The sequence below is a fragment of the Dama dama genome, chromosome 22, assembly GCF_033118175.1.
Source record: "Dama dama isolate Ldn47 chromosome 22, ASM3311817v1, whole genome shotgun sequence".
In the NCBI taxonomy this organism is placed as follows: domain Eukaryota; kingdom Metazoa; phylum Chordata; class Mammalia; order Artiodactyla; family Cervidae; genus Dama; species Dama dama.
The window spans coordinates 25,898,798-25,925,264 of NC_083702.1; the positions used below are offsets into that span (position 1 = coordinate 25,898,798).

The window sequence follows — 26,467 nt, forward strand, 5'->3', positions numbered from 1 at the left end:
CTGAATTCTTGAGATGCAAGTTCTTGCTGGCACAGGGAGCCAGTGGTCACCTTGTTTTGGATGCTCTTTAAAACCAATGCAGCGTGACCTCCTCCGTCCCCTTGGGTCAGCATCCAGGCCTTTCCCAGAGTGGCTGAATTCTCTAAATCCTGCCAGGCTGAGCCACTTGTTTTTCCCGCTGGCAGGGACAAGCAGAAGGTCAGGTTATGACCTCCATGTCTTCTGAGTGTGGCAGCGGTAGGAGGGACAAGGGGGATCAGACAGGAGGCCACGCCTCTGATGGTGGTGCCGTTATATTGATTAAGCATCTGCAGTGTAATCCATCTTGGGTTTCCAGTACACCCACTTTTGCTACTCCTGAAAACCTCATTATAAGTCAAAACATTTATTATCAGGTTTCTTAATGTGACATCACTCTGCCAGCCACTGCTCTGGCGTGTGTGTTTTGTTAAATTTTGCATTATTCTGACTAATTTGCAGTCGTGGTGTTTGAATTCATTTTCATTTGTCAGTCATCTTTTATAATAGCTTTCCAAATTATTATTTTTCTGGTACGTGCAAGAATTGTTCTATTTTTTTTTAAATGGGGAATTTTCAGTTTCTGTAATGTTTGAATTTTTAACAGTAAAAGTGTATAAAAAGAATGTGAGGAGAAAAATTAATTAATAAATGCTTTGGGGAACAAGTCATGATATATGCAGAGACTTAATCATAAAGGGGTTTACTGAAGTATTGTTTATTTTTTTATTTTTTAAATATTGTTTATAAGAGCAAATAATCTGAAACTTTGAATATCCAGTAATAGATGGTTGAATACATTGTTTATGACCATGCAGTAGAAGATTGTGCAGTCGTTAAAAATTGTGCTACAGACATGAATTTATTAATTTGGAAAGATGTCTATGATATATCAAAGGGAAGGAAAGCAGGTTACAAAATAATATGTACCATATATAATAACACATTAAAAAAAAAAAACGGTAGAATAGTTGATAGTTTCAAAAGCCCTCCCTTGAGAAAACTACCTGGATGCTAAATAAACTACAACATTATAACAAACATATGTTTTTTTAACTTTTATTTTTGAATAATTTACAACTTACAGAAAGGTTACAAAAATAGCACACAAAACTCCCGTTTATTCTTCACTCAAATTCCCCAGTTATAAACTTCTACCCCGTTTATCTTTTTGCCTTCCCTCTTTCTCTCTCTGTCTCTCTATACATGTATGCAGAGAGAGAGATCAATAGATATAGATATATTTTTTCTGAATTATTTGAGATTAAGTTGCTGACCTATTGATATGTTACTATTAAGTACTTCAGTGTGTATTTCCTAAAAACAAGGACACTCATATGAAGCCACAGGAAACCATCAAAATCAGGAAATTAACATTAATGTTATTAATGTTACCTTTAGATCTCCTGCATCTTCTGCATTGGCAGGCAGATTCTTTACCACTGAGCCAGCTGGGAAGCCCACATGTCCTTTAGGCTTCTTCAATCTGGAATAGTCTTCAGTCTTTTCTCGTGTTTGAAGAATTGGGGTCTGTTTTGTAAAGTGTACTTCAATCTGCGGGTGTTAAATGTTTTTTCATGATTAGATTCATGTAGGTATTTTTGATAGGACCACCACTGAAGTTTTGCTCTGTTCTTCTCAATGTCCTCTGCTTTCAGGAGTCCCGAAATGTTGATCTGTTCCATTATTGATGGTGTTACACTTTTACTTGGCTAAGATCATTTCTGCCAAGTTTCTCCATTATAAAATTAATAAATATTTTGTATTTTAATAAGTAATTAACATCCACTATGAATGGAGATATGGTTAATATCCTGTTCTTCATCTAACTTTTACTCAGTGGTTTTAAGTGTTCATTGATAAATCTTCAGTTATACTCTGATAGTTGGCAAGTGGTGATTTTTTCTGATTTCATCATTTCTTTTATACTCATTAGTTAGCATTACCTTCTTCTCCCTCCCTTTCTTCCTCTCTTCAAGAACTCATAGATGCCTTTTTTTTTTTTTTTTCAGTTGGTTATAATCCATTACTATCATTATTTATTCTGGTACTCAAATTGTCCCAGATTTGGCAGGTGGGAGCTGCTTGACACTGGCTCCTCTGCCCCTTTGACATGTTTTTGTTATTCTTTAAGACCTTCTTTACATTTATTTAAAAGATATTTCAGGCTTATTTTTAGCTTTCTCTGCCCCAGACTTAGAATCAGCCACTTTCCCAAGGAGCTTTGCTTGTTTTCATTGAAGGCTGGTGTTTAGAAACCAAGATCTGGGTGCTGCAGGGTGCTCATTGCTACAAGGTTATTGCTGTTTCCATGCCTTCTCGGGGACAGATCTACGAAATACATAAATGTATACAACGCACACCTATAAACATACATACAGCTCTGTCTCTCTATCCGTGATGTTAGGAAAGATTGAGGGCAAGAGGTGAAGGGGGAGCCAGAGGATGAGATGGTTGGATGGCATCACTGACTCAGTGGACATGAGTTTGAGTAAACTCTGGAAGATAGTGAAGGACAGGGAAGTCTGGCATGCTGCAGGCTATGGGGTCGCAAAGAGTTGGACACAAGTGGGCGACTGAACAACAGTAGTAAGCTAGACATCTCTTGTCGTGCCCCAAAGAGGTTGTATCTTACATTCTTTAGGAAATGTGGGTCATAGTGTCCTCTGCTTTTTATTTAATTATTTATGACTGCACTGGGTCTTCGTTATTGCACATGGGCTTTCCCTAGCTGTGACGAGTGGGGGCTATCTTTGGTGCTGTGCTCAGGCTTCTCATATAAATCCAGGCAGTCAGAGCACCCACACTATTGTCCATTATACCATACTTCCCCAGTGGGTATGTGTCATACTGGAGTCATATGTTGAAGACTAATAAACCAATTCTGATGATCCCATGGACTACAGCCCGCCAGGCTCTGCTGTCCATGGAATTCTCCAGCCAAGAATACTGGAGTGGGTTGCCATGCCCTTCTCCAGGGGATCTTCCCAACCCAGGGATCGAATCTGGGTCTCCCACATTGCAGGCAGATTCCTTCCTGTCTGAGCCACCAGGGAAGCCCCATGATAAGCTGAAAAGGGATTTATTATTTATTACTAGGAGGATCTGGAGTAGCTTCCTGAATCAGTGGGAAGCTTGGAGAAGCAGGCTTGGAACACAAGCAGGACCAAGAAGACTGGGGAGCAGAGAATAAGCCAGATGTGTCACAGAAAGAGTTTTGTTACAAGACCAGTGCTGTTGCTGCTGCCACTGGTCAATGTGGCAGGTGACCACTCTGGCCTCTTGGATCTACCGCCATTGCTGATGTTGTGTTACTGATGAAAATCTCTAACTGTCCTTCATCTTTGCATCGCTCAGTAAAATTCAAAGGATTATGTAGAAGCATTCTTTTGATGAAGCCCAGACCTCATTTTGGGCTTCCCAGGTGGTGCTTGTGGTGAAGAATCTGCCTGTCAGGGCAGGAGACAAGAGGCTCGGACTTAAGTCACTGACCCAGGAAGATCTCTGGAGGAGGGCACGGCAACCCACTCCAGTATTCTCGCCTGGAGGATCTCATGGACGGAGGAGCCTGGTGGGCCACAGTCCATAGAGCTGCAAAGAGTTGGACCCGACTGAGCGCCTTAGCACAGCACACACAGACTGCATTTTAAAAAGACCAGATTTGGTATGCTTTCTGATTTAATTGTCCTGGTAGACTCTGGGCAGAATGGTAACAGAAACAAATAACTTTCCCAGTGTTGATCTTTAAAGATATAAGACTCTTGCTAACCTTGATCCTGTTATGTGATGAAATAGGTCAGTAACATAATTTAAGGAGGTGGCAATTAAAGAATCAGAAGGCACTGGTTGCATATTGGTTAAATCCAGTGAAACTCAGAGTGACCATTTTTGATTCATTCTGTTTAGGTTATGGACTTAAAAAGCATGAATTCCAGGTGACTGATAATGGAGTCATAAAATATATCTGGGTTTTCTGGTTAATTTTAACTATAGGTGAAGAACTTCAGTGGATATTAAAAGGTAATATATTTTAGAAAAAGGCTGGTGATTTTGCTCATAAATATGCTCAGGATCAATGTTTTCAGAATTTTGTTATACAGGCCAAAGTTCTCTTTCACAAATACTGTAACAAAATATTTTCAAGCCTTATCTGATGGCTCACTGAATGTAAGGGCTAATCCATATAACAAAATTTCAGTGTAGTAAAAAAGTTGGGTCAGGCCATGAACCAAGATTTGACTTTTATCAACAACACTTAGTGGAAATTCATTTTACTAGGATTCTGAACTTAATAATAATGATTAAAACTTTTTGAATGCTTACAATAAGCCAGGCAATGTACAAAGTTCTGTGTGTGTGTATACCTATCTATCTGTATATATCTTATCTTTTATTCCTCAAATAACCTATAAAATAAATTTTATTATTGACACTTTAAGGCTAGAACTGAGGCTGGGAGAAATAACTTGCCTGAGGTCACCCAGGAAGTGATGGAGTTGAGTTTTAAATCCACATTTGTTTGACCCTTGAGATTGCTCATTGTACTAGGAAGAAAAATCCTTAATTAGATCACAACTTAACTCCAGATTATCATTCTTGAATTTTTAGCTGAAGAGGTTTCCTTGTCACTAGTTCTTAGAGGACAACTTTCTGTTTTCAAGAACTGTTATTTCATCCAAGATTCATCCTATGAGTTAAAAGAATATAAATTGTTACTACCACATAATCATTTGCTATTTATCCTATTCTCACATGTTGTCGTATTAGATGTGTGGGTTATATGATTTTCTCATGGTTTAGGTGGGACATGCAGGGTAATGTGGGCAATGTGGCATCTCAGGTCATTTCTGATATAACTACTGACTGTTAGAGATTTGTGAAAATATTCAGTCCTTTCTTGAAAAAAGCTTGGGTACCTTTTGGAGGTAACAAACATTGTACTTTTCCATGCGTCTTGTAATAGAATCCTTCGAGCTTCAAGTTAGTTTGGGTTTTCTAAAATTGAGAAGACAAGTTTTGTTCCATCTTTATCTTTCATGGTTTGGGGACTTGCCTGGTGGTCCAGTGGTTAGGACTCCATGCTTCCACTGCAGGGGGCATGGGTTCCATCCCTGGTTGGGGAACTAAGATCCTGCATGCTGTCTGACATGGCGCATATCCCCCCTCAAAAATAAAAACACCAAAAACTTGAGTGTTTTGACTTAGTTTTCTGACTCGAGACTGATTTTTAGTCTAAGTACTTTAGAAAACCTGTGAATTATACAACTCTCATTTTAGCATTGAAAATGCTTCTCCTAACCCTAATATTTATTATTATTTTATTTTATTTTTAATCCTGGTAGTGTAGCAATGACCGAAGTTCAGGAAATGAGATATGGCCAACCTGATGCAGGGTAAAAGCTTGGTGTTATTGGCAATAGACAGTCTTAAATAATTTTTCAGAATTTTAATACTCATTATATTGTACTGATTTTGCTTGCTAATATTCTGTTACTTTGACTATGAAATGTTTCCCCCTCAATTTAATTTTATTGAATATAATGAGTTTTGGGGGTATATATGTGTGTGTATGTAGAAAATAAATATATATATTTTCAATTCAGGTGCTTTAAGAGTGCTATATAGAGCTCTAGAAGGCAAATGTGGTACTGGGGTCAGAGGTTAATAGATTCAAAGCTGCATCTCTGAATTCCTCCACAGCTGAATTTGTGTACATACACCCATCACTCCCTGTCTAGGCTCAATGCTTTTTAGTCTGATATATTGGTGGCGCTAGTGGTAAAAAACCTGCTGGCCAGTGCAGAAGGTGTAAAAGACACAGATTTGATCCCTGGGTCGGGAAGATCCCCTGGAGGAAGGCATGACAACCCACTCCAGTATTCTTGCCTGGAGAATCCCATGGACAGAGGAGCCTGGCAGGCTATGGTCCATAGGGTTGCAAAGAGTCAGACACGACTGAAACGACTTAGCACTCATGTTTGCGTAGACAAATACCCTGGCAGAGAGTGGGGCAAACTGTTATGTCTTTATTTTCATTAGCAGAGCTCTCAGGAAAGGCCTGCTTTATATTCCAACAAGAGAACTTATTATGTGTGAATGGGATCATTCAAAAGAACCGGAGGATTTTTTTTTCTTTAGTTTGCAAAGTGATATACCCCTGTATATATGGTAGATGAATTTCTTTTTTTCTCCTAAGTAACCACCCTAAGGAAGCAGTAGAAATTATTTGTAATTTGCATGTCTTTATAATGATACTTTAAAAGCTCTGTGGCTTGGGACCTGGGGCCAGGGCATAGAAACTGTTTCATGGTAGCAAATGAAGGAGTTCCTTAGAACAGGAGGTGAACTGCAACAGAGTGCTTGAGGCAATATTAAATTGGGGTGATTTTTTAGAAAGTGACAAATGGTTTATGTTTCCTAAATCTGAGATGGGTTCTCCCAGTTCTAAATGGCTGCCAAGTTATGTTATCACTTGCCGGCTTTGTAACGGCCTCAATTATTTCCTTCCTCAGCCCTGTATGATGAGATTCGTCAGTTTCGCAAGGCCTGTGGGGAGGCTCATCTCAAAACCATCTTAGCCACAGGAGAACTTGGATCTCTCACCAACGTCTATAAAGCCAGTATGATAGCCATGATGGCAGGTAAGCATTTTATATTGAAATGATGGTATATATTGAATGGATGCTTTTAAGAGAAATTGGTAAGTCGAAGCATTTGGCTATTAACTGAAAGTGCTAACCACTTGGAGGTTTGTTTTTTTTCTGTGGGAGGGGTCAGCTATTTTATGAATACACGTGCAGTGGGTAATGGTCACAAACTTGGCTTTCTTCCGTGTTTTTGGGTGGCGTTTCATCACTGCATTATGCTTGAAAGGCAGTAGATGGCTCTCTTGTTAGTGAATTGCCTTCTGCCTTAGTCTTTGATTATTCATTCATCAACATATGTTAGACAGGAATTTCTTTAACTCTGACTTATTCCTCTCTGTGAATTTAAGTGTTTGATTTTTTTTCAGAGATCCATATCCGTCCTGTCTAAGGCAGCCTGAGCTTTTGTCTGTGTTTTATTTTTTTCTTCTTCTTAAATTTAGGGCAGTGTCATTGTTTTTTTTTTTTTTTTTTGAAATGTAGCTTGTAGTCTTTGTTTTCACAAACAGCAGGTCTAACTATTCATACACCCAAGCTTGACACTGATTCCTTTTTCTCACCTTGCAGGAATCAGTGAGTCAGGCTTGAGAGTTCCGTTTTTCGCTGTATCTCATACATTCTCTCCATCCTGTGTGCTGCTATCTTAGGCCACTCATTCCCCACACGGATCACTTCAACGGTCTCCTAACTAGTTTCCCAGTCTCTGCTTCTGCCCCCTTTCAATCTGTTCTCCACACTGTTGCCAGAATGATCTCTCAGGAATGCTAATTGGGTTGCGGTACTGCTTGTTTAAAATCCTTCGGTGGCGGCCCTTCGTTTTCAGGATACAATATAAATTCCTTCGGCTTGGCTTTGATAAAGGTCCTTCCGGAGACCCAGCCTGAGCCTCGGCGGTCGCCTCCTTTTCCTGTGCGGGCTCCGTGCAGTTCCCCGCCGTGCCCTGCAGGTGGCGCAGGACCTGCCGTTGTCGTGCACAGACTCGCTCTGGCCCAGGGGCTCAGTCGTTGCGGCATCGTGCCGGCTCTCTGGTCGTGGCGCGTGGGCTCCAGAGTGCGCGGCTCAGTAGTTGCTACCCTTGGGCTTAGTTGCTCCGCTGCATGTGAGATCTTAGTTCCCCGACCAGGCATCAGACCCTCATCCCCTGCATTGCAATGTGGATTATTCCTCTATCAGGTAACTTATCATACTGTACCGTGACGGAGTGTTGCATCTTTAGCTGCCCAGCTAGTGGCTCCATGTTTGGATGAACATACGTGACTTCTCGGTTCTTAAATTCAGGCATCTATCGCAGCCTTAAAATCTAGATGTTTCTACTCATGTACTTTTCATTGAAGACTCTCAGACCTAGCGTGGTTCCCTGGAATTGTACTGAAAATCAGCCGACCAGGCATTAATGAAGCTGTTGCTCTGGTTTGCTGCTGAATCCAAAAGATCTCTGCTCTGCTTATTTTATTTAGAGTGAAATCTCTGAAAACCTAAGGATAGGGAAGAATGGAACATTGTAACGAATGGGTCATCAGTTATATTGGCATTCCAAAGGTCCCCAGTGATAGAAGGTGCAGGAACCCTCAGGAGCCTGGGGAAAGCCCATTGGAGTCTTAGGTAGACAGGTAGTCTCCCTTTGCATGCTCCTAGAAACAGGACCAGGGAGTTAGCCCAGAATGGCGTGATCCACGTCACAGTGAAAGTGTATTCATTCTGGGTGAGCAAGCCAACCCTGTACCTATTGCTTAAAATAGGAATATTATTAGGTCCTCATGCTTGGACATGCCTGTTCCACCCTCCACCCCAGCCTTTGCACCCACAGACAGAAGTGTGACTAGAAACAGGCCATCACCTGTCTCTTCCTGTTGGCTCATACCCTTGTCCATCTTGTTTCTCTTCTTCCATTTTTCATCTGAACAGTGTCTGATACTGTGAGCGATAGAACTTGTATTTGTGATGTGCTTTACTAGATACTTCAAAGTTGTATTCCTTCACCTTCACACCAGCCCTGTAGCTGATGAAGACACTTAAGGTGGAGGGACTTGCCTAAGATCTCAAAGCTAATCGATCATATAAGTCATTATCTGAACCCAAGTGTTCTGGTCTCAGGTGTATCGCTTTTTCAGTTTTAACTCATCCGTCTCCCAAGGCACTGTGCCAGACCTTATCATGACTCAAAGGCACAGTCTTTGTGAGATGTACATGGAAGCATCTAGCACTTCCTGACCACACTTTTTGCTTCTCATTCTGTTACAGAGGTATATAATAGAAATGAAGTCGTTTTTGAAAAAATTTTTAAATGAAATTTGTGGACTGCCTTCACATTTCATCCTGTTTCTGTATTATCTAAAAACTTTTTTTTTTGTTTTCTTCAAAATCAGCTTCATTGAAGTAAATTTATATCCAATAAAGTTCAAATGTTAACATGTATGATGTGATGAGTTTTGACAATTTGTATATTCCATCTTCCCAGAAACAGCCTTTGTTCCCCTTTGCCGTCAGTTCCATGCTTTTTAACCTTCTGCTCCAGGTGCAATAACTGATCTGATTTTATCACCATGGATTAGCTTTGCCGGTTTCAGAACATTATACTTATACAGTGTGTATCTTCTGTGTTTGTTCACCTACATGCCCTGAGGTATAACACCTGTGGGATCCATTCACGTCGTTCTGTGTATAAGAAGTTTGCTTCCTTGTTTTTCACTGTACAAATATAGGAGTCGCTGAATTTATTGATATACGGTGTTTAGAATATTCTCTTACTAGCCTGATGTCTGTAGGGTCCGTAGTTATATCTCCTTTTTTATTCCCAATGTCAACCATTTTTATTTTCTTTCCTGTTATTGTTGTTGTTCTTTGTTTTGTTTTGGTAGAAAATATAGTCTTGCTAGGGATCTGCCAGTTTTAGTAATCTTTTCAAAGAACCAGTATTTTGCTTTTTTTGCTTTATCATTCAGTTAAAAATGTTTTCTAATTTTTCTAATTATTTAGAATGTTATCGGAGTGTTATTTAGAATGAAATGTTTAATTTCCAAATATTTTATGTTTCTATGGATATCATTATTACTGACTTAAAATTTAAAATTCTTTTATGCTCAGAGAATATCCATTTTAAGAATCTTTTGCCTTTTGAAATTAATGAGATTTATTTTATACCCCATTTTATGGTATATTTAAGTATCTACTTCAAGTGCACTGAAAAAAGTGTCATTTATTTGCCAATGTCAGTCGTAATGTTCTGTAAATATCAATTAACTCAAGTTGGTTGGTCACATATTTTAGATCTGATTTTGTTTGGTTTTATTTTGGTCTACTTGTTCTATTAATTTAGTAACATCAAAGATTTCTGATCACTGATCGCCATAACAAATGTAATAGTAATGAAAATTTTTGAAACATTTCAAGAATTACCAAAACATGGCACAGAGACTTGAAATGGTACTGATAGACTTACTTGATGAAGGGTTGCCACAAATCTTCAATTTATAGAAAATGCAATATCTGTAAAGTGTAATAATGCAAAGTACAATAAAATGAGGCATACCTATATTCCTCTTTACACTTCATATGTCACAAATATAAAAACTTTACAGCAATTCCATTTACACCCTCATTAGTGCCCAGAATTATTTTACTATTCTTCTTCTGCTTGTTTATAAACCCCTCCTCAAAGTGTTGTGATTTTTAATAGTCATTTGTCTTTTAAGGAAATTAAAAGAAGAAACCTAGGTAAAACCAGTCTTTTGCATGTGATTTCTTTCTCTCTTATTCTTCCTGTAGTCTGCTGGTGATTAGTTCTCTCAGATTTTGTTCATTTGAAAATGTCTTTTTTCACCTCCATGTTTCAAGGGTGGTTTACTGAATATAATATAGAGTTTTAGGTTACAGTTTTATTTTTATTTCAGTACTTAACCTTATTATTCCATTTCTTGGAATTCTGTTTCTTCCTGTTTTCCTGTAAGTAATGTTTCATTTTACTCTGGGTGTGGCCACCAATATTTTATCTTTATTTTTCACTAATTTGACTATGATGTGCCTAAGTGTGGTTTTCTTTGTATTCATCCTTCCTTGGAGTTTATTGAGCTTCTTGGATTTGTAGGTTGTTGTTTTAGACATTTAAAAAAATATTTTTTCAAATATATTTTCTTTCCCAGTCTTTTTTTCCTTCTGGGACCCAAGTTCCTAAGTGTTAGATATTGTCCACAGCTTACTGGGGCCCGTTAACTTTAATTTTTATCTCCCCTCCAACCCCAGCCCCCTTTTTCTGAATGGCTAATATACATGGGTCTTTCTTAAAGTTCATTGACCCTTATTTTCTACCTTAAATTTACTTTTATGCCCATCCACTGAAATTTGTGCGGATGAACATTTTTAGTTTTATAATCCATTTATTATCTTTTAGAATTTTAATTTTTCTACTCTTATCCATTTTTTTCATTCATTGAGATCATATTTTCTTTAAAATTCTTGAACATATTTGTAATAGCTGATTAAAAGTCCTTATCTACTCATTTGTATATCTGAATTACCTTAAGGTCTTTGTCTTGAGCTGCCAGTTTCCCAATGCCTAAAAATAGTTGCCTTATATATTTTGTTTAGTTGTACAGTTATTTATATAACTATTTATAGCGGGAGAGCAAGTCTCATAACATTTATTCTATCATGTCTGGAATTCTTCATGGCTTTTGTTTTCCCATCGATTTAGCATCAAAAATCTTGGAAGGAGTTTGTCATTTACATTCATAATAATTTTTATCTTATAATTTTGATAGCCATTTCTATTATTATAAACCCAATTCTCTAAAGAGAGAGAGGTAAAAAATATATATAACTATGTTAGTCTGGTGTTATACATCACTGTAAGTAAACACTTGGTTATCCAGAGTGTGTTTACGTTTTTGGTCAACTAAGTGATCAGTAGCCTAGTTTTTGGTTTAATCTAGGGCTTCCCTGGTAGCTCAGTCGGTAAAGAATCTGCCTGCAGTGCAGAAGACCCAGGTTTGATCCCTGGGTTGGGAAGATCACCTGTAGAAGGAAATGGTGAACCACTCTAGTATCCTTGCCTGGAAAATTCCGTGGACAGAGGAGCCTGGGTTGCAGACCATGGGTTGCAAAGAGTCGGGCACAACTGAGGAACTAACACTGAGGAATCTTTCATAATGTTTTAGAGGAAGGAGCCATGGTCGTGGGAGTTAGAAGACTTGGACTCTTGTTCTGTCCTACAGAATTTGTGACCCTTGAACAAATAAATTCATCTAATTTTCAGTTCAAATGAAGTAACACATGTGATTTTGGTGTAGCTGTGTGTGCTAAGTCACTTCAGTCATGTCCAACTCTTTGTGACCCCACGGACGGTAGCCCGCCAAGCTCCTCTGTCCTTGTGATTCTCCAGGCAAGAATCCTCCTCTGGAGGATCTTCCCAACCCAGGGATTGAACCCGTGTCTCTTGAGGCTCCTACATTGCAGATGGATTCTTGGCCACTAAGCCACCAGGGAAGCCCTGGCATAACTGTAGGAGATAAAAGATACTGAGCTGGACTCTATTCTGTGCTGATCCTAAAGCTTATTGTGTTAGTAGAATTGTTTAATGAATCTTACATTTGAACTTGTTTTGCCAGCTTTGGACTCTGTCTTAAAAAAGAAAGCTGTAAAAAAAAAATCTGATTCATTGAGAATCATAATTAGATGTGTCATTTTTTTTTTTATGGTATACTTCTCAGATATCATTGTCATTGTTTGTAATTCTTTCATGATGAAAGCTGTAGCAGCCACCTCAGCTCTTCAGCCATGTATGAGATCACTTATTCAGCAGCCACAGTGATCCACAGAGATCCAAGAACCAACAAAAGTAAAAAATAAAAAAAGAAAGAAAATATTTTGAATAGATGAAATATATGTGATATAATCTGTATTATAGCAATAATGATAGGTAGCATTTCTTGAGCAAATACTGTAAGACAGGTACTCTTTAGGGGTTTTACTTATATTTAATCTTTACCGTAACTCTGCGAGGTAGGTATTCTTCTATGGTAAAATAAGAATTAAATTAAATCAGTTAAAAGGGTATCTTTATTGTAGGGACTTCCCTGGTGCTCCAGTGGCTCAAATGCTGCACTCTCAATGCAGGGGGCCCGGATTCAATCCCTAGTCAGGGAACTAGATCCCACATGCCCCAGCTAAAGATCCTGCATGCTGCAACTGAGAAATTAATAAAAGCAAACAATAAATAAATAAGACCCCTATAATTAAAAGAAAAAAAAAAGGTTATCTTTACTGCTGTTTTATATGGTCATTATTGCTATTTGTAAATATCCCAGGTATTTCTGTCTTCTTTACATCATTTCCTCTGTCTGTTGTAGCCTTCTTACCTCCCAATGGCCGATTTTAAAGATTTAAGTGAAATTTTCATACTCTGTCAGATTTCTCTATGATCTTTTAAAGGCAAAACTAATGGTTCATACTATCCTCCTCCTTGGATAGTTATAAATACCAGTAGCATTTGTCATACAGTATCACCATCAGTTGTTTTACCTGTTAGGGGTATGTGTGTGTGTGTGTGTGTTTATATAAATATATATATAGTTACATATACATAGTGTGTGTGTGTGTGTGTGTGTGTGTGTGTATAAAACTATGAACCTCCTTGAGGCCAATGAGGTTCTTATCTTACTTATCTGTATTCCTCTGTGATTGCTACCATGTCTGACATCTAGGAAAGCCTAAGGAAATATGGTGGAATATACAAATGAATCAATGAGAAAGAGATAAAGAAAAATGAAAACAGGCAAAATGAAATTAGATTAGATTAGATCTAGATTCCTCTGTCCTGGTGTGTCACAACTTTGTAGAGTTTGAACATGTTGTTTTGAGAGCAAATTTCTATTTTAACTGAAAAAAAAGTTAGAAAAAAATATACCTTTGGCAAGGAGATTATGTATACAAAGTATGGCTTGAGCAATCCAAGCAGTGTGGTATGATGTCTAAAGAGTTTCTTAGGATTCTCAGATAGTTCCAGAGGCAAGGAAGGGACCAAGGAAAAAACGTTTTGCCTTGAATTTTTCGTCAATGAAATGGATCTTGGGACTTCCTTGGTGGTCCAGTGGTTAATAATCCACCTTGCAGTGCCGGAGACTCGGGTTCAATCCCTGGTTAGGGAACTATGATCCCGAATGCCATGGGGCAACTAAGCCCTTTCGCAACTACTGAGCCCTTGTGCTATAACTAGAGAGTCTGTTTGCTGTGATGAAAGGTCTCATGCGATGCAACAAAGATCCTGTGTGTTGCAGCTAAGACCCGAGTCTGCCAAATAAATAAATAATTAATTAAAATAAAATATTTCAAAAAAAAAGAGAAAATGGATCTTACTTTTTACATTAGTGGAAATGTGGTGAGAGAAATACAAAAAAAAAAAGAAGACGGTGAAGTAGGAGTAAACACTTTGAAGGGAATATAATCAGGGAAGAGAAACGAGCACCATATTTTTTTCATCAAACAATCCAAGAACAAGGTGATAGGAAGTAAGATAGAAACGGAAACATGCTTATAGAAAAGAGAAGTCGAAAGCAGGTCATCTACTGCTCAGGGATTTCCGCCCAGCAAATGCACACATTAAGAATAACGCCAGATTGTAGGCACGTGGCTTTATCTTTCTGTAGCCTGGACTGTTCACACACACACAACAGCTAACAAGCTCTGCTCTGAAGTTATGCTAGACCTTATCTTTGGAAATAATGCAGGCATGATAAATAAGGCTGGAGTAGAAAAGCACTAAAGATGCAATCATAATGTCATCAGGTTTGAATTGCTGATGAAGATCTGTGGGAAGAGTACAAACATAAAAATGTGGGGCTTGAGAAAAGCAGACCTTGAAGGGAATGCGAAATGAGTTTTGAACTTGGCTGGGAGTTTGTAACGTATAGGAAATCAAAAATGAAAAAAGTAGGAACCAGGGGGGGAATACTCGAAATGCAACCCAATAAGATCAAAGTAATACAGAAACAATGAGATGAAGCTGAGAAAAAGAGAAGAAAAATAGAAGGGAAGCCATTAAATAAATAAAAAAGGGAGAAAACAGTGGGAAATTTGCTGTGACTGAAGGAAACCAAAACCCTAAAAAAAAAAATGCTGTGATTAATAGCAAATTAACATCTAAGACTTTTTTAAAAGTTAAAAAAATTTTAAATATGAATCAATCCTAGTATAAATGACAGTATAGATTTATTTTTCTAAAGACTGTCATAAGTCACACTGAGTCCTTCATCTTAGGCTGCAAATCTTTGTATCCTGAAGGAGTATTGATCCAGATGGCACATCCAGACCCCTGTGGTGTTCCAGCCTGTTTTTTTTTTTTTTTAAATAAGATCTTGCCTTTCATAGGAAAAGCATTTAATTTATGAAAAGTTTGCTTCAGTTGAAAGTTTATCACTGGGGAAAGCATAAGAATATAGATAGGTATTAGGTTAAAAAGTAAAGAATTTAAAGTGTAGATTTATTTACAGTTCCTTAAACCAGCCCTGAAAATTAAATCACTTATAGAGTAAAAACTAATTAACTTGCCATCTCATTCAAGGCCCCAAGCAAAAATTTCAGAATGTTTACCTTTGCCCACCCACGCCTTCCCTATCCTTGTTGAGTGCAAAATAAAAAACTCCGTGGAAGAGAGGACTTTCCATGTTTGCTGGCCTCCCAGCAGGGCAGGAACTCCTGATGGTGCATTTTGGTCCATGCATGTCATTTTTATTTTTTTTAATTTTTTTTCATTTATTTTTATTAGTTGGAGGCTAATTACTTTACAATATTCTAGTGGTTTTTGCCATACATTGACATGAATCAGCCATGGATTTACTTGTGTTCCCCATCCCGATCCCCCCTCCCGCCTCCCTCCCCATCCCATCCCTCTGGGTCTTCCCAGTGCACCAGCCCTGAGCACTTGTCTCTTGCATCCAACTTGGGCTGGTGATCTGTTTCACCCTTGATAATATACTTGTTTCAATGCTATTCTCTCAGAACTGCATGTCATTTTTAAAAACAGATTAAATCTATTTAAGCATTTAAGCATAAAGCTTTTTCTGTGCCTCCTCATGGCTGGACTTCTAGGGAGGAGGGGCAGGGAAGGAATATCTTCTAAGCTCAGTTTTTTATGTGGTGTATACTAGTCTGTGTAAAATTTTACTATGTGAAATTTAAAAAAAAAAGTAACTCACCTTATTCCAAAAGCATATAACCGCCTTTTACAGACCTGGCTTGCTGAGAGAAATCCTCTGGGCAGAAAGATTTGCACATCGCCAGTGCCTAGAAAATGCTTCTTTATGGGATAGATCATCAGGTACAAGGACATCAAAATATACAATTGTAAACAACATATATAAAATTCATTTTTTAAAAGAAATCTGTATTTTTCTCAGTAGAAGAATTAGGGATTTTTTTTTTCTTAGTGAAATTCTGGTTCATGACTTGGAGGTGAGACCCATAGGTAGTTGCTTGTGTCTCTGAGATTGTTATTGATTTGTCTTTATTTCCTAACACGTTGGTTTTTGTTATTTGTCATATAGTATCTGCGCCAGTTACTCACCTATTAGCAAATTCATAATTGCTGTGGAATTGAAATCCTCGAATGGGCCCCTTAGTCCTTTGTACTTGGGAGATACTTGATATACATATTTGGGGTTTCCCTGGTGGCTCAGTGGTAAAGAATCTGTCTGCAGTGCAAGAGATGCGGGTTTGATCCCTGGGTCCGTTGGGAAGATTCCCTGGAGGAGGAAATGACAGCTCACTCCAATATTCTTACCTGGGAAATCCCATGGACAGAGGAGTCTGGCAGGCTTTAGTCCATGGGGTCATAAGAGGCAGACATGACTTAGCAACTAAACCACCACCATACATATTTGTTGAATCATTTCCTGAACAAAGGTTAATAAATCTTGTAAAGTGAGTAGTTCACCAAATTCTTTTTGCAGTTGTCCTAAGGGAAAGTAGGGGAGGTACCTTATCAGCATTGAGTGGCTTGGAGACCTGAGACTTGGAGGTTAAGTGACTCGACTGAGGCCACACATGGATGACGGAGCAAAATTCTGAAGGACTCAACCCCAGATTCCATACCTCAGTCACTGCACCATCCTGCTCTCTGCCCCGCCATCAATCTAGATTATGAAAGATAAGTTTAAGCTATGTTTGACCTTTGGAGGCCCAGAGGTATTTCTGGAGTCCCTGAATGAGATTTATATGTTGAACGGTACTTTTCTATGGAGGACACGAAAAATAAGACAATAGAGAGAGAATGTTTGGAGAAAAACTCTAGGGGGTGAGTGAGTGAGTTAGTTGCTCAGTCGTGTCTGACTTTTTTCAACCTCACGGACTGTAGCCCACCAGGCTCTTCTGTCCATGGGATTATACAGGCAAGAATACTGGAGTGGGTTGCCATTTCCTTCTCCAGGGGATATTCCCAACCCAGGGATCAAACCCGGGTTTCCTGCATTGCAGGCAGAGTCTTTACCGTCTGAGACACCAAGGAATCCCCTAGCGGGTGGTAGACATGAAATACGCATGAAAGAGCCACATGAGGGCAAACCCAGAGCCCCACCCATGATAGACCCATAGCCAATCCTTGTTGAAATGAAAGGGAAGATTGCAAGAGAACCCTGAGCTCAGGTAGCTTCCACTGTATTCTTGTGTCTGCCTGCTCTGGTGATGGTCCCATGATGATGCACGTGCAGGGTCATTCATATCCACAGCCACTTGAGTTCTGTACAAGGTTCTGGCTTGTTTTTAGATTTCCTTCCTTGGGGGTGCCCAGGGAGCAGCTCGCAGGTAGCAGTTGAGGTGGACCTTTTTCTTGTCCACCTGAGAAAGGATGAGGAGAGAAGTCAAGGCTGAGGGCCATATGAGAATGAAGGAGCAGAGGGATATGATGAAAGGGTGTGGAGGATGGAAATGGTACTGGAGCATGTGTAGGGGGATGGCCAAGCATGGGATGAGGGAAGTTGAAACATCCTCATGAAGAGTGATTGAAAGGAAAGGGGACATCTTATTTGGGAAGAATGTGAGCATTGGGGTTGTGATATTGTGTTCACATGCTTTTATGCACGCATATACACAACAAGGCATGAAAAGACATGCTTGTTATTTGTTACCCAAGGACAGAGGACTGGGACCTTACTTTTAGAAGATATAGAAAGATGGATTTTAGCCCAATATAAAGCAGAGTTTTGATAAAGTCCAAGTTTTCTGAAATTTGCATGGGCCACGTCAGGAAGTAGGAGGTATTCAAAGAACCAGTTGGGATGACATCCCAGTGGAGCCAGTGTTAGATACATGGTACTCAGCGACCAAATTGGGGTGCTTTCTGCTTTGGAGGTAAATATGATCCTGAAAGAAGAAACATTGTATATGATCCTTTGAATCTAAATGTTAAATGCGATCCTTTGATCTAAGTGTTAAATGTGATTCTTCAGCATTGAGTCTGATACTAAAGGAGAAAAATATTTTACATGCCTGCACACACACACACATAGGTTGTGTATGTATGAAATTTCTGGGTAGACTTAAATCCAGGATAGATAGGGCCTGCAAATATGGGATTAATGGGAAAAGAGGGAGGGTATTGGTTTTCTAAACTGCACCCTAAGAAAGTACCAAGAACTGGGTAACTTAAAACAACGGATGTTTGTTCTCACAGTTCTGGAGGGCAGAAGTCTGAAATTAAGGTGTCCACAGGGCCCTCTCCTTCTTAAATCTGTAGCAGAGAATCCTTTCTTGCTAGAAAGCTTCTGTTGTTTGCTGGCAATACTTGGCATGCCTTGTGTGTGTGTGTTAATCATTCAGTCGTGTCCAACTCTTTGTGACCCCCATGGATTATATATAGCCAGCCAGGCTCCTCTGTCCAAGGATTCCTCCAAGCAAGAATACTGGAGTGGGTAGCCATTCCCTTCTCCAGGGGATCTTCCTGACCCAAGGATCGAACCTGGGTCTCCTGTATTGCAGGTAAATTCTTTACTGTCTGAGCCACCAGAGAAACCTTGGCTTATATGAATAGATGTGTTACTCTCATCTCTGCTTCCATTGTCATATGGTCATCTTCCTGTGTATTTCTGTCTCTTCTCTTATAAGGACACCCATAATGTAATAGCCCAGCTTACACAGTAAGACTTTATTTTTACCTAACTAGTTGCAGTTGAAATGACAGTATTTTCAAATAGGTCACTTTCTGAGGTTCTGGGGATTGGAACTTCAACATGCCTTTTTAGGGACCAGCATTGAACCCATAACAAACAGAAGCAGCATTCTTGCACTATGGTTCTCTTGTTTCCTGTAAAGACCTGAAGAAGTTTCGAGAAAAATACATTGAGTCAAACCAGCAAACTTAAATTCAGGTACAAAAGATTGATTTTTCCCCTCTAAGCAGTGTTGGATGGCTCTGTGGATAGGGGAAATCTAGTAGATATTAAATATTTTTTATCTGCAAAAAGCATTTGGTAAGGTTCTCAATAGGAGATTAATGGCTAAAATAAAGAATGAAGCATTAGGAGATAAATTTGCTTATGAGCGAGAGACAGAGACTAACAGTAGAAGGAAATACTTTTTAGATTGGAAAGGAGTGACATACAGCACTAGCCAGGAATCAGTTTTGGGACCTATGGGTTTTTCACTTTATTTTTATTGGACTTTGTAATAAAAATACAGATCTTCAAACAGTGCCAGACAGAGTGAGTAATACTACAAGCATCAGTAATCAAAAGTTATTCTCTATCATAAACTAAATGACTGATAATAAATACTGACACGAGACTACACAATTGTACCATAATATTATAAAATGGAGCAAGTGATTCTCCTGTGTTCTCTTTTCTTCTGCAAGGGTGAATATTTCTTTATTTGTTTTTCACAAAATATTTGCAGGTTTTTCGGTTTACTTTGTAAGCCAAATCAATGAAAAAATATTTTTTTAAACTTGGAAAGATGTGTTAACTAAGAGAAAAATTGGTCAAAGCAAGACAAAGGTTATATTGCCATCCTTAGAATAAAGAAATTAGGGACCCTGTGTGTTAAATTGCTTAGTGAGCTACTGAATAAAAAGACTTCGGGAGTGAGAGGGCATTATTGAAATCATCAGCTTACTCTGCAGTCATGGCTTTAATGGAAGCATATGCAAAAAAAGGTATTGTTAGAATGATAAAGCTATATATCTGAGGGAGTGAAATATTATATAGTATGGGGACTTTTTTTCTTTTCCTTTTTAAAGTTTTAATATAATGGCTCTAAAAAAACTATAAAATTAAGTAATTGTACATGTAACTTTTGCCTTCCCAGGAACTAGTTAAGTATGTGGGAAGAATACTTTTCAAATTGGAATGTTGCCTGCAACTCCTTCTGTCTCAGTTACTAAAAGGTCTTTGCAGATTTCTGTCTGTTTTTTCTTGATTTGTACATCGTCAGATAAGCCAAGAGGAATAGAGCAACTAAACGTTCAAAAATTAACTCATGAAAGTTCCAAATGTTTTGAAAGCTGGAAAGAATATAAGAGAAACTTATAGGATATAGAGGAACTTTTGTTCATCTCAAAGCTTTCATTTTATTAGGTAAGAAAACCAAGATTCAGACGAGTCAGATTCATAAGGAAATTACCCCAGAACAAATGAGTCAAAACACAGTCTAGACCGAAGTTCTCCACCCGGCTTGCAAATTAGAATTTCCTGAAGAGCTTCATCCATAGACTGTTGAAAAGATCCTTCCACCCAGAGATTCTGATTTTAACCATCTTGAATGGGAGCATTTGAATGAGTACTTTAAAAAACTCCCTTCCTGTGTCTACTAGGTAGGCAGGAATGAGAGCCTTTGATCTGGAATGTAGGTTTCTTGATGAAAGGACAAGAGTCCTTTCCACTCATCTTAGTAGTTTAGAAATTATTCAGGGAAAGAATTACAAATTCAAGAGGAAAAACCTTTAGCAGAAACAGTCCACAATGAACAAACTGAATGTTCCAGTAGTTAGTTTACCTTACAGAAGGCTCATTGGGAACTCTGAACCTGTATTCCTGTAGAACAAGATCATGAATGGTTATTTGATCTCTGTGCCAGCCCTGAATTTAGCCGACAGAGTAACTGAAATTTCACACTGCAACAGTAGTTCTGTAGGTCCTAACCAACAGATAACAGTGTTTTATGGAAGGACCTGAATTTGTATTTCTAATTAGGTCTATGAACATTTTTCATCCTTTTTTTGCCGCCTTGATAATACTGAGGTCCCTCTTCCCTTCATCTGCAAGGTATTAGGTTTAGGACTTGATTGGGGACTCCCCGCCCAGGTTCGAGCTGTGCTGGGGGGTGGAAGGAAATGAAAAAGTGAGGGGTGGTAAGGGATGGGGTAGGACAGAGGGCCTGGAGGAGGGACTGGTGGGGAAGAGAAGGGTGAGATTTTCTGTCCTCCTAATACCTAGGGTGTTTGTTTCCCTTGAACAGGCTCATGCAGCAGGTATTTTATGAGCCCGTCTAATGTTTATCAGATGCTGTTCTGGGCATGGAAGGCCACAGTCCATGGGGTCGCAGGAGTCACACACAACTCTACTGTTAAAACAGAACAACCTTCTGGGCATTGGAAAAGGAGATGACAAGAGAGAGGGGAGAGAAAAAGAAGCAGTAGCGCCTTCCCTTTAAATGCCGACAATGTCTCTTAGTCTGGTGAGAAGGTGAAAAAATGAGGTTTATGATTTGCCCTATTGGGAATGATAGGGGCTGTGGGTACACTTACTCTGGGGCCTCAGGAACATGCCACCCTCTGGAGGTCTCACAGAGGGATTCACAAAGCAAGTGGAGGAGTCATTAGGCGCAGAGAAGGAAGGACATTTCGGGCAAAGAAGCTCATGCCCTTTTATATCTGGAGCTGTGAAGAGCATGCCATGGTGAGAACACTGATATGATTAGGGTGGAGATGTGGCAAGTGAGTGGATGAAGCGAGTAAACAGCCTGAGGCTTATGGCTCTGCTATAGAATTTGCATTCCTGTCTGCGGGTGTGGAAAGTTCTTAGCCTTGGCAGTTTATAGCCAGGAAATGAGTGATCGACAAATTCGTTCATCCATTTCTTTCTCCACTATGTGCTAGGCACTGGGGATGAAGATCAATAATGTGCCCTTTCTCCAGACTCCCCGTCCTCCCTTCTTGCTCTCTGTGGTAGGAGAGCAGTGATCAGAATTTCATTTTCAGGGGAGTGTATTTGGGGGGGAGACCAGGAACCCTTTAGGAGACTCTTGTCACAATCTGGTGACCAGGATGAGGAGCTGAACCTGGGCAGTGTGGTGGGGCTGGAGAGGAGTGGACGGCTGAGGGGGATATTAAAGGGGTGGAATGAATAGTATTTGATGAATGGTTGTCTTCTGAACAGGGGAGAAAGAGGACGAAACAGCTCATGATGGTGCAGTTTGTTAGGACAGGGAGTTCAGGGGGAGCAAGGCCCCCAAAAGGGGGGGCTTCCCAGATGGCAGTGGTGGTAAAGAACCCATTTTCCAATGCAGGAGACATAAGAATCAGGTTCGATCTCTGGGTCGGGAAGGGCCCCTGGAGGAGGGCATGACAACCCACTCCAGTATTCTTGCCTGGGAGAATCCCCATGGATAGAGGAGCCTGGCGGGCTACAGTCCATAGGGCTTCAAGAATCGGACACATCTGAAACGACTCAACACACAGCACGAGGTTTTTTCAGCCCAGGAAGCTGAACCTCTGCCTCCTGTTAAAAGGTCCTCCACCTGTTACCAATCAGGGTTCTTGGCCTTAATCAATAGAAATTGACTAGAGGCCAGACAGGAAATTCAGGCAAGGCTTTACTGGGGTCTCTGCTGAAGTAGGAGGAAGGGAGGAGTGAAATCAAGTAAGAGGTTCCCTGTTCCCACTCTGAGTTGGGATGAGGTGGTTCCTTATGTGGGGTGAGGGTAGGGTTGTGTCCGGGGTCAGGCTGGAGGGGTGACTTAGGTGTCTTGCTCACCCCTTAGAGGCTGTTGTGTACAAGGGTACATGTGCAGCACCCTGGTTTTGCTCCCGGATCTTCGGAAGTGGCAGTAGGGATTTTTTGGTCTCTGTTATCTTTCATCCAGAATCTGTCCCAACTGCACATGCACACAGTTATTTTTAGTCTCATACAGTTTCTTTGTATTTTTGTGGCTCAAGGAGAGGTGTTGTCCAGGTGCAGTTGTTGTTATTGTTTAAGTCACTAAGACCTGTCCGACTTTTTTGAGACCCCATGGACTGTAGCCCGCCAGGCTCCTCTGTCCATGGGATTTCCCAGGCAAGAATTCTGGACTGAGTTGCCATTTCCTTCTCCCGGGGATCTTCCCAACCCAGGGATCGAACCCACGTCTCCTACATAGGCAAGAGGATTGTTTACCACTGAGCTGTCCGGGAAGTCCTTCCAGGTACAGGCATTCCAGCAAAAGGTCCCAGATCCTAGACCTGTCTCATAACCTGTTCGTTTGTCTCACCAGCTTGTTACAGGACCAACCCACCAGAGTCTCACCACTCCTTCTCTGCTCTTCTGTTCTTGTAACAAGGAGAAGAATTTTAAACGAAGTCTGTGTAAGGCTATGAAGATAAAAGAAAAGAGGAGTTATTTTTATGTTTAGAAAATATTAGCAAGACAAGGCACATAAAGCAAAATGGAGAACGATTGCAGTTATTTCAGTGATTTGGGAGCAAAAAGGAAATTCATGCTTTTACTTGAATTATCTTGATGCTTTGGTTTCCTAGTGACCTAAGAATTCGTGTTATAGTATGCTTTTTGTAAAAAATTTATCATCAACTGGGACATCGAAAGTTAAGTTTCCTGTGTTACAAAGCTGCTAAATTGGGCAGGGGACAATGGGGGAGGCACTGTCAATGAAACACGGAAGAATTTAGATCATCCGTGTCACACGAAGCCAGCAAAAGGCTGTTTGTAGAATGTTAGCTGCTATCACACTGGTTTTATATTAACATTCTAGTGAATAATTAAAATTTGCCTGTTTATTTTTTAATAAAAAGGAAAAGCGTATAAATTACCGCAGAGTTTATAATGTTATCTCTAGTCGCGTTCATGGATGTGGCAGTTTCTGAGTAGGACTGTGGATGAGATAACTTAGTTAAAAAGCAGATTTTCTTCTGCTTTTTCCTGTGTTCTCATCTCATAGCGTTCATTATTCTAATGCCATTCAAAAATATAAAATGGAAATCCTTAAAACTATCACTTGGAGACATTTTCATTAGAGATGGTATTTTCTAAATTGAGTGGTTATTGAATACATTTTTCTGCTGAAATTATTTTTGAAGTACATTTCTCACTTTCATCCTCTGTCCTTATATAAGCCCACACCCAGGCATGGCTGATAAATCTGTCTTCCCTCTTTGCTTTTTTTTTCCCCTCTTTGTTTTTTAACCATACAGACTCCCGTGAAGTGATCAGTGTGCTGAGTTGCTCAGTCATGTCTGACTCTTTGTGACCCTTTGGACTGTAGCCCACCAGGCTCCTCTGTCCATGGGATTTCCCAGGCAAGAATACTGGAGTGGGTTGCTATTTCCATCTCTACCGAATCTTCCTGACCCAGGGATCGAACCTGCATCTCCTGTGTCTCCTGAATTGCAGGCAGATTCTTTACCTGATGAGCCACTGGGGAAGCCCCATGAGGTGATCAGGGACTCCTTTATAATTGGATATAGTTTTCCCTTGAACCCACCCTTCTCCACTATTGCTTTTCTTGGTTATTCCTACAGGACTAGACTGGAAAGATTCCAGATTTTTATTCAAGTAATTGACCCAGGGAAAAAGCACCTCACACAGAGATGGGAAAGAGATTTAGGCTCAGAAACAAGGAAGAGGACACAGGCATTGTGAAGCCGCCGTCTGTGGTCTTGGGTGATGTCGCACTTGATTCTCTTAAGGGTGTACATTGTTCAAGTAATTCTACACCCAAAAGGGATTACTGAACCCCACCAATTTCCAGAGGTGGGGTGGTGGCCTGAATTTGTGTTTGTTAGTGGGAAGAGTGCTAGTAGGTAGTAAGGGGGAAAATACAGCTGAGGAAAGACAGGAAGAGAGTCAATGGTATTAGAGGAAGAATCTTCAGAGGATGATGAAGTGATGAATAGGAGAATTTTTAAAAATATTTATCTATTTATTTATTTTTGTGTGCACCTGGTCTTCGTCGCTATGCGGGCTTTCTCTGGTTGTGGTGCGTGGGGGCTACCCTCTTGTCGTGGTGTGTGCTCTTCACTGTGGTGGCTTCTCTTGTTGCAGGCTACAGGCTTTAGATGGGCAGGCTTCACTAGTCGCAGAGTGAGGCTCAGTCGTTGGAGCTCATGGTTTCCCCGCTGCATAGGGGATCTTCCCAGACCAGGGATCAAACCTATGTCCCCTGTATTAGCTGGTGGATTCTTAACCATTGGACCACCAGGAAAGTCTGACTAGGAGAATGTTAACGTGGAATGACGTGTCTCCTGTTCCCCAGGGTCAGAAATGGGGGAGAGGAAGCATTTGGCTAGAGACTCGTTCAGAGTTCAGATGCTTTGGGAGCTTAGAAAGGAATTCCCAGTGTGGACTTTTCAGACAAAGTGTTCCTTTCCTTAGTGCCCCAGATAGGTCCAATCAAATAAAAGTAGAATAATGGGCTTCCCTGGTGCCTCAGACAGTAAAGAGTCTGCCTGCAATGCAGGAGACCTGGGTTCAATTCCTGGGACGGGAAGATCCCCTGAAGAAGGGAATTGCTACTCATCCAGTATTCTTGCCTGGAAAATCCCATGGACAGAGGAGCCTGGTAGGCTACAGTCTGTGAGAAATGACTTAGCAACTAATGCTAATCAGTATTCTTGACTGGAGAATTCCATGGACAGAAGCAGTCCAACACTTACTTTCACTTTCAACAGTTACTAGGTACTTTATAACCAGAAGGTTATAAGCTTTGAACTATTTGCTAGAGAGATTCCAGATGAGTAAAGAAATACCAGGTAGGAGCCATCAGGTGTAACCTTGACTTCATGCATGACCAGGAACCAGCCTATGGGGATACCCCTGCTCTTCAGAGCCTGCTGCCCTCTGGGGGTATCCCTTTTCTCTCCTATTCCTTCTTCCTTAGCTGGTCCCTGCCTGTAACTGTGCCCTTGTCCTCTCCTGAAATTCCACCCTGTCTTGGGCATGGGGACAGTCCATTCCTCTCTTCTCTCCCTCTGCATCTGATGCTCTGCTTGACCCGGGGCTGCTTTCCTGGCCGTGCCCTCCTTTCTCATCCCTTTGTTTGTCCCCTGCTTCATCCTGGGGAAGCACCCTGGAGAGTTGACTTTGGATTTGTTCCGAAACATATGTGACCTAACTTCAGTCTTTGGACTGTTCAAGACCCACTCCTGGGACTTCCCTGGCAATCCAGTGGTCTGCCTTCCAGTGCAAGGGATGTGGGTTTGATCCCTGGTGGAGGAACTAAGATCCCATACACTGCAGAGCCACTAATCCTGTGTGCCACAACCAAAACCTAGCATAGCCAGAAGTAATAATGATAATAGACGCATTCCTTATCACCTGTGCATGTGATGTCTTTATAAAAATTTTTTTTTATTGAAGGATAATTGCTTTACAGAATTTTGTTGTTTTCTGTCAAACCTCAACATGAATCAGCCATAGGTATACATATATCTCCTCCCTTTTGAACCTTCTTCCCATCTCCCTCCCCATCTCACCCCTCTAGGCTGATACAGAGCCCCTGTTTGAGTTTCCTGACCCAGACAGCAAATTCCCGTTGGCTATCTGTTTTACAAATGGTAATGTAAGTTTCCATGTTACTCTTTCCATATATCTCACCCTCTCCTCCCCTCTCAT

At 40.3% G+C, this 26,467-nt stretch overlaps 1 protein-coding gene across 2 annotated transcripts in view; it reads left to right on the top strand.

Moving 5' to 3' along the window:
* The window catches only part of DERA (deoxyribose-phosphate aldolase), a 110,372-nt gene that overhangs the window by 54,711 nt on the left and 29,194 nt on the right, over positions 1–26,467 (top strand). For both annotated transcript variants that reach the window (XM_061125084.1, XM_061125086.1), the window contains exon 6: positions 6,531–6,659. In XM_061125084.1, the coding sequence (XP_060981067.1) occupies positions 6,531–6,659 (129 nt within the window). The remainder of the gene's footprint in view (positions 1–6,530; positions 6,660–26,467) is intronic.